Genomic DNA, 9,270 nt, shown 5'->3' with positions numbered 1-9,270 from the left:
ATAAACCACTGGTTTATCATGTTCCTCAAGGACAATTAGCCTGCATGGTTTAGTTGTTTCCATGCTCCTCAGCAGGTTTTTAAGATCTGCAGAAGCATATCAATCAAATCAGGTGTACCAAAGCAGGAAAACATCCAAAACATGCAGGATTTTCTTTGARTTTTCCATCTCCTTGATGATGGCGAAATCTTAGAAACACCAGATAGTTGTGGTGTCGGACCGTGTCGAAACTAAAGTAGATCGATATTTGTGTCACTTGCAGTGCGTCACGTCGCTCACGTTTTATAAAATACAAGGGAGGTTAAAACTGAAACAATGAACTAAACAAGCACATCAGATAATTATTTTACCAGTTCTGATTGAACAACTTCAGACAAAGCTAACAATAGCATCCACCATGGCTACCTGTTTCCTCCTGTAAACAGTGAATCGCATGTGACAGTGCATCACTCTCGTTCCATAAAATACACACTTCATGAAAGCAGTCGACCACAGGGCGGTTAAAACATAAACAATGAACTAAACAAGCACGTTAGATAATTATTTTACTGGTTCTGATTGAATAACTTCACAATCAACAAGCTACGAAGTAGCATTCACAGTAGCAACCTGTTGTTCAATCAATAAAAAACAGCACATGTGCATCACATCAATGGCAGTGTGGAAGTTGTATTTAAAATGTGAACATCCACGCCAAAAAAAGGTATCGGTTCAGTGTATCGGGGCATTTTKAATGAGTAYGAGTRCGTGTAAAATGCTGATATCAAACMCGATACTSGTATCGGTATCGGTGCATCCCTACTTGAAACAATRCAAAACTGTTTTAACTGGACATTAGCAGCAGAGTAAAAAGGGRCAGWGGCTGATTTTCAGACCTTTATAAAGATAGATGAGAAGCTGATCTTACCCAGTCTCCCAAGATTAAGGAAATTGGTGCCCATAAACCAGCTAACCAATGCACCCCTACTTTCTGTAAARCTGGTCTAAGGGTGTATTCAGACCAGGAAAGTCCTTTGGTCCAATTGTTTGGTCCGGACCAAAAATGGACTTTTTTGTTTTCGTTTGGTGTGGTTTGCATTCACATTGTGCTTTTTTGCAAATGAACTATAACTTGTAAACAAAGCCACGAGGGTGACGATCATTGCTCCCATTGGACAAAAAAGGACGGGGGCGGGACTGAGCAGCCACAGATCCAGAAGAAAACAAGGAAGTCCTGCATGCTGCGGTTCTGATGCGCACATTTTTGCTGATAGTCCAACTGTAATAGCATTTAAAATGTCAGAAGCAGCTAATTTAATGGTGGTTCYGTGATRATATTCTAATTTTGGAGCGGCGTCAGTAAATGTGTCCTGCAACCCAAAGGAGAAGAGTTGCTCTGCGTGTTCTGACCCACAACATGCTGACTGCAGAGCTGCTAACAGGAGACGACGAAACAGGTATGATTTCAGTTTATTTAGCTCAGCAACGGTGGCCTGTGAAGTCCAAAAAGGTGCATGTTTAATGCAGTTGGTTCGGTTAGAGTCCGGTCTGTATTCACACCAGAACAGAACTAAAGTGAACCGCACCAGAGTTCGTTTGGAAGCGGAMCGAGACCACCTCAAAAAGCAGGTCTCGGTCCGGTTGTTTGATCTGCACCAGAGTTCGTATGAGTGTATTCACACCTGCACAAAAGGTCCGGACCAACGCTGGAAAAGAACTCTGCTTCGTTTAAAGCGGAGCAAATTATCAGGTCTGAATATGACCTAAAACTAAAGCTGTTATCTTTTCAATTGTTTTTGCTTATTTTTTTCACTCTGTCATGCATAAAGCCCTCATGTGAAACTGAACAGGYATGTATTTACATTACACATACTTACATATTTACCGTACGTGTCCTGCACTATGGGAGGTGTGGGCCTGTAGCCGGCCCCTCTGGCTCTTTGAACTCCTCTACCTCTGGATGAAGGTACTCGGCTGGGAGGGCCTCCATTGGGTGCTGCTCCTCGAGGCACTGCTGTATGCAGGGGGGGAACTCCTCCACGACTCCTGACACAAAACACATAAATCAGCCAGGTTAGGGTGAAGGAGTGGGGCTATGTCAGATCAGCTGACAGGTGGAAGCTGAGATCCACCCTGAGGCTAACCAAACCAGGAACGGATCACTATACACAATGTTCATGTGATATTTAAGGCTTTACAAGATGTTAGAGTTATTGTATCATCAATATTAGATGTCCACTGCAGTCTCCATCTCCGTGATAAAAAAAAGTTGTAATTTATTCTTGTCTTCCATCAATTTCCTGCATTGGCCAGAACAACTGGACTCAATCCAGAAAGGATGAATTTGAAGTGTTCAGCGGGCAGGTTAGAGGTGTGGGAGGAGAGAAAGGAACAGCGCAGGCGGAGGGCATTTTTCTCCTGTCGAGAAAAATGAGTCATGTCCGTTRCTCAAAACACACCAAGTCTTCTGGCTGAATCACTTTCTGACTATTAAGAAAAATGTAGACGTTAAAAAAGGGGGAAGAAAACCTGTTATTTCTGCAACTCTACAACTCCACTTGTGTGTCTGATTTAAGAAAGCCACAGCTCGTGAAAACATTAAAAATTTACCATTACACTAATAAAGATTTTTAGGTTGAAAATAAAAAAAAATTGTAAGATTCTTGTGTAAACCTTAAAACAAACTATTTAGGAATCAAGATGTTTTGAAATTGTTCAGACCTGTTGTTGGATCCATCTCAAGTGATTTAACTGCAACTGGACAGGTCTGATTAGACGCTTTTATACCTGGCCAGTTAGTGTGTAGCCCTAAAACAATTTTGTTACCAACTGTGTGCAGATACACACAATTACATCACACCATGGGCTGTGCTGAGTCAGCATTCACACTATTGTTTTCCTGTTTGTAAGTTATTTTTTGTGTTTTTTCAGCATTTTTTAATGCATTTTTTTCATATATCAAAACATTCAGCTTGATAAGGAATAGTGGGCTTGACTTGATTTTTTAAAACTTCATACTTTTCAAATAATATAACTATTTAAAATCCTTGCTCTGGTTTTTCTAGCCTTTAGGAGCCATTTTGTGCCTTTTAGGTTTCAAATGCAGTTTGCTACATTTAGTCACAGTTTTGCTAAAGTTAGCATTTTTATGCTATTTCAGCTTTAGAATCAGTTTAGCTCATTTTAGCTTCCATTCTGCTTTGTCCTAAATTGAACATAGTGGGCATGGCCAAGCTGAATTTGCACATTTTCACAAAATCCATTCTCAGTATTACTTACATGTTCCAGAGTCCTTTGGACTGCTTCTATTGTTGAGTTGATATACTGTAGATCAACACAACACTACTCAGACTTACACTCACTGGCCACTTTATTTGGTACACCTGYCTCATTAASCCAATTTAGACATGTAGACATGGTCAAGACGATCTGCTGCAGTTCAAACTGAGCATCAGAATGAGGAAGAAAGGTGATTTRAGTGACTTTGAATGTGCATGGTTGTTGGTGCCAGACGGGCTGGTCTGAGTATTTCAGAAACTGCTGATCTACTGGGATTTTCACCCACAACCATCTCTAGTGTTTACAGAGAATGGTCCAAAAAATAGAAAATATCCAGACAGCAGCAGTTCTGTGGGTGCAGATGCCTTGTTGATGCCAGAGGTCAGAGGAGAATGGCCAGACTGGAACAGACAGTAACTCAAATAACCAGTTGTTACAACGAAGGTCTGCAGAAGATCATCTCGGAATATACAACATGTTGGTCAAACCTTGAGGAGGAGGGGGCTACAGCAGCAGAAGACCACACCAGGTGCCACTCTGTCAGCTAAGAACAGGAAACTGAGGCTACAGTTCACACAGGCTCACCAAAACGGGACAATAAAATATTGGAAAAACGTTGCCTGATCTGATCTGATGAGTCTGGATTTCTGCTGCAACATTCATATGGTAGGGTCAGAGTTTGGCATCAACAACATGAAAGCATGGATCCATCCTGCCTTGTATCAATGGTTCAGGCTGGTGGTGGTGGTGTCATGGTGTGGGGAATCTTTTCTTGGCACTCTTTGGGCCCCTTGGTACCAATTGAGCATCGTTGCAACGCCACAGCCTACCTGAGTATTATTGCTGACCATTTCCACCCCTTTATGACCACAGTGTACCATCTTCTGATGGCTACTTCCAGCAGGATAACGTGCTATGTCATTATGCGTGAATCATCTCAGGCTGGTTTCTTGAACACAACAATGAGTTCACTGGATCTCAATCCAATAGACCTTTGGGATTTGGTGGAACAGGAGATTCTAATCATGGATGTGCAGTCGATAAATCTGCAGCAGCTGTGTGATGCTATGATGTCAATATGGACCAGACTGAGGAATGTTTCCAGTACCTTGTTGAATCTGTGCCATGAAGGATTAAGGCAGTTCTAAAGGCAAAAGKGGGTCCAACCTGGTACTAGCACGGTATACCTAATAAAGTGCCTGGTGAGTGTATGTTCTCTGATTACCACAAACCACAATATAGCTTATAGTGAACAGTGAAAAACAATCAGAACAAACAAASTGAAAATTACTCAAAGTGTTCTGTAATCCACTTTAATCATTAAAATCCCAACAAAGTGGGATTTTTTACAAAAATCTTTGATAAACAGTTCAAAAACATTACTGAATTACTGACTTTTGTATTTGTCTTGTGCACCTTTTCAGACTACCAAATGTATGCTGATAAAAGGGTTCTAGACTACCTCCAAAGCTGATTTGAAGAAAAACCATTCCATTGAACATTTAGGTCATTCACACCAATGTTTAGTTCTACTTAAATCCAACTAACAGAATTTAGTGACTGATCTGAACAGCGTCTTTAACGGAGACAACAGCAAATTCAAACTCAAAGACTGTCTGACCTTGTGRTTCAGTAAAATGTTGGATGTGCTGTTTCTCACCACCTGAGCTTTCTGTTCAAAGTAGTTGACTGAGCCAAAGCTGCAGCAGAAAACTGACTATGCGTCTATCTGGATAATTTGCTTTCTATGTTTTTATTGCAGCAGCTTTTTGTGTGACTGTGGTAAAAGAGCCTAGATTTAGAGTAGAGAGTGAAAGAAATCTCAAACTATTCAACTAATGGGTACAGAGAGGCACACGTTGTGACAGAAAAAGAATAAAAAGAAAACTGAGTACTGAAAATGTGTTTTTCAGTTTAAAGCAAGACTGAGTCAAAGTCAAAGAAAAGATGGAAGTGGTTGAAAATCCTCCAGTCAGAGCTTGAGTAATGATCAGAATCAAATAACATTTTGCTTTGAACAGGCGATAAAAATGAGCAAAATTTCTAGAATTGACCTATTATTTGGTTTACAAAAAAAGATTAGAATAAATAAATTAGAATTAGCTGCGTTTCCATTGCAAATGTGCGCAAAACTGTCGATATTCTGTTAATGTCGAAAAACACAGTCTCGCAATTGCAGCGTTTCCATTAATTAAAAAATACTTTTAAAGTCACGCGTGACTACATTTGTTCTCATGATAAGTCATTACAAACATGGTGGCAATGGATGTAAACACATAGTATGTTGCTACCACGACACTAGTGCTCATTATCAGCCATCAGAGGAGACGTTGGCGTCTTATCGAGGCTTTCCAGTGACAAGCCCTTTATACTTGGGACATACTGTATGCTACGTATGCTGTGTTTTTGGGAAATTGTAGTCGGTGAGCTTACTACTTTCTTTTACTACTTCGGTGATTTTACTACTACTTTTCTTTCCTGTTGTCTTCTTTTTCGTCGTCTTTTTCGCCAGTAGAAACAGCCGGTTCTTGATCACGTGACTCCCGTGATGCGAAAAACGTGTTTCCATTGCAGTTTTGCAAAATACACCAATTTTGATTTGGCCGAAAAACCCACATCATCCTAGCGTAAAACCATTTTGTCGAAAAATGTAATTTTTTTTCGAAATTGACGTATGTCCATTGAGCAAATTTATTTTAGAAACTCTAATTTGCGCCTTTTCATGGGCAATGGAAACACAGCTAGAGACACTGCAGATGGCAAAGCTGCATTACTGTTGATAATGTTTTTGCTCATAATCTGTATGCATGCATTGATGACATACTGTATACACTTACCAGCCACTTTATTGGGTACATCTTGCTAGTACCAGGTTGGACCCACTTTTGCCTTCAGAACTGTATTAATCCTTTGTGGTATAGATTCAACAAGGTACTGGAAACATTCCTCAGAGAGTCTGGTCCATATTGAAATGATAGCATCACACATCACACAGTTGCTGCAGATTTGTTGGCTGCACATCTATGATGCAAATCTCCCGTTCCACCACATCACAAAGGTCTATTGGATTGAGATCTGGTGACTATGGAGCCATTCCAGCACAGTGAACCCATTGTTGTGTTCAAGAAACCAGTCTGAGATGATTCATGCTTTATGACCTGGAGTGTTATCCTGCTGGAAGTAGCCATCAGAAGATGGTACACTGTGGTCATAAAGGGATGGACATGGTCAGAAGATGGTACACTGTGGTCATAAAGGGATGGACATGGTCAGAAGATGGTACACTGGTCATAAAGGGATGGACATGGTCAGACGACGGTACACTGTGGTCATAAAGGGACGGACATGGTCAGAAGATGGTACACTGGTCATAAAGGGATGGACATGGTCAGAAGATGGTACACTGTGGTCATAAAGGGATGGGCATGGTCAGAAGATTGTACACTGTGGTTATAAAGGGATGGACATGGTCAGCAACAATACTCAGGAAGGCTGTGGCATTGACACGATGCTCAGTTGGTACTAATGGACCCAAAGTGTGCCAGGAAAATGTCCCACACACCGTTGCACCACCACCAGCCTGAACCGTTGATACAAGGCAGGATGGATCCATGCTTTCATGTTGTTGATGCCAAACTCTGACCCTACCATCCGAATGTCGCAGCAGAAATCCAGACTCATCAGATCAGGCAATGTTTTTCCAAATTTCTATTGTCCAGTTTTGGTGAGCCTGTGTGAATTGTAGCCTCAGTTTCCTGTTCTTAGCTGACAGAGTGGCACCTGGTGTGGTCTTCTGCTGTAGCCCATCCTCCTCAAGGCTCAATGTGCTGTGTGTTCAGAGATGTTCTACTGTATACCTCGGTTGTAACGAGTGGTTATTTGAGTTATTGTTGTCGTTCTTTCAGCTCCAACCAGCCTGGACATTCTCCTCTGACCTCTGGCATCAACAAGGCATCTGCAACCACAGAACTGCTGCTGTCTGGATATTTTCTCTTTTTTGGACCATTCTCTGTAAACCCTAGAGATGGTTGTGGGTGAAAATCCCAGTAGATCAGAAGTTATTGAAATACTCAGACCAGCCCTTCTGGCATTCAAAGTCACTTAAATCATCTTTCTTCCTCATTCTGATGCTCAGTTTGAACTGCAGCAGATCATCTTGACCATGTCTACAAGCCTAAATGCATTGAGTTGCTGCCATGTGATTGGCTGATTCAACATTTGTGTTAATGAGCAGTTGGACAGGTGTACCTAATAAAATGGCTGGTGAGTGTATATATTTGTATATATTTACATTTAGTAAAGCTAAGCTAATTTTAATGTGGTAGTAGGTGTGTGCCATACTCAATAAATACTCCAAACACAATTCTTTCCAGAAATGCTAGGCACAGGTTTAAAAAAATGTTTTCACCTCACTTCATTGGCAAATGGGGGTACATCTGATCCASCTGTTTCCACTGATCAGGTGCTTAGAACAGCAACAGAATGTTGGTTTTAAGGTGTGAGTCAGTCAGCCATGAGTTTTTTTCCTGCTGAGCTCTGCACAAAGTAAGCAGAGTCACAGACAGAACAGCTCATTTTTCTGYCTTCAGAAGAAGATATTTTTTCCCATTCATTTTGGTAAAATATGCAAAACAGCTTCCAACTTCACATCAAACCAGGAGCTTCAGTCTGTTCATTGTGATTTTGTACTAAAAGGGTTTTATATACAGGCACAGACATTATAACCAGTTCTGCTTCCTGCTACTCACACCAACAAGTACTCACTGACAAWACTGACATTAAAATTTTGTGTTACCATTCAGAGACAAACAAAACGACTGTGTGGGGCAGAATCTGCACATTTAGTAAGACTGAAAATGGGAACAATTAAAGGCCTAGCATTACCTGAAGGAATGCTTATCATCTGCCACCTCATAGAACGTTTTATGGTCCCTTCACACCAAACTGGGGTCATTTTCTTTTTTTTTTCTTCTATCAATTGTAGCACGGAAACGGCTGCACTGATCAACATGAAATTTGATAGGATTGTAGATGAGTCTGACCCACACTGCACCAGCCACCCATTTTACAATACACCCCTTATTTGAGGAGGGGGCTCCATCTAAGAATGAGGTGTCTGGACTGCAAAAGTTCTTATAACTCAAAAACTATTCAACACAGGATTTTTTTGTTGCTGTTTAGCTCTGATGAAGGGCTATCCGTTGGGCCCACCAATGAGCACCCCCCTCCCCCTCCATACCCCAACCTAAAAAATAAAYCTGCTCTGTTGATTTCTGAGTTCTGATGCATTGGTGCTTTGCATGCAGGTGGGGGTCATATATGCTACTGCTATGCAGGATCTAGTTTACTATATAAAAAGCCTGGTTTGTCAGAATYTTGTCTCTTTAAAGGGCCCATCAGAGGCCTGGGGTCACAGACAGTTTTCTTGTTTATTTCAGTCGAGGTGATCCGTACAAGGGTACTGCTTAATTTATCTCCTAACCTTCACTTAAACTGGAAACATGTTTTATTTGATTTTTATCAAAGTAAAAAAATAGTAATTTTCTTTTAATTTGCTTATCATTCAGGTCAARTTTCACATACACAAATTTACATTAGAGTTCACTTATTAAATGCACTGAATTCATTTCTGCAACAATTAAAAGTCACAAAAACGTTAATGACTTGTTTTCATTTTAGAGTTTCTGATTTTATTTAGACTTATTTCATCTTTGTTTGAATAGTCTAATCATCTTTATAGCCTATACTGTATTTGTTCAACCCTCCTGTCTCCTTTTTGTTGTTGTTTTTCACTTTTGTAACTACTGTATTTGTTCGTATATAATACGATCTCATGTAWAATAYGACCCCCATTTTTTGAGCTTAAAAAGCATAAAAAATTTATCCTCAAACTACCTCTAGTTTCATWCAGACTTCAAGATTTTTCAGCCTTTGCAGTCTTTATACATATCAGTAAAATGATCATTGGACTGTTCATTTTATTTTAACAACATATGTACTAAAAGGTATTTT

At 40.3% G+C, this 9,270-nt stretch overlaps 1 protein-coding gene across 1 annotated transcript in view; it reads right to left on the bottom strand.

Annotated features, from left to right (window-relative positions):
- khdrbs3 (KH domain containing, RNA binding, signal transduction associated 3) overlaps window positions 1-9,270 on the bottom strand; it is a gene marked incomplete at its 5' end in the record, with an annotated part of 93,332 nt that overhangs the window by 74,476 nt on the left and 9,586 nt on the right. Inside the window, 1 exon segment of the mRNA XM_014027394.1 lies at window positions 1,857-2,025. Within this exon segment, the coding sequence (XP_013882848.1) occupies window positions 1,857-2,025 (169 nt within the window).

This window comes from Austrofundulus limnaeus, unplaced genomic scaffold, assembly GCF_001266775.1.
Source record: "Austrofundulus limnaeus strain Quisiro unplaced genomic scaffold, Austrofundulus_limnaeus-1.0 Scaffold645, whole genome shotgun sequence".
NCBI lineage: Eukaryota > Metazoa > Chordata > Actinopteri > Cyprinodontiformes > Rivulidae > Austrofundulus > Austrofundulus limnaeus.
This window is presented reverse-complemented; position numbering and strand designations above follow the sequence as displayed.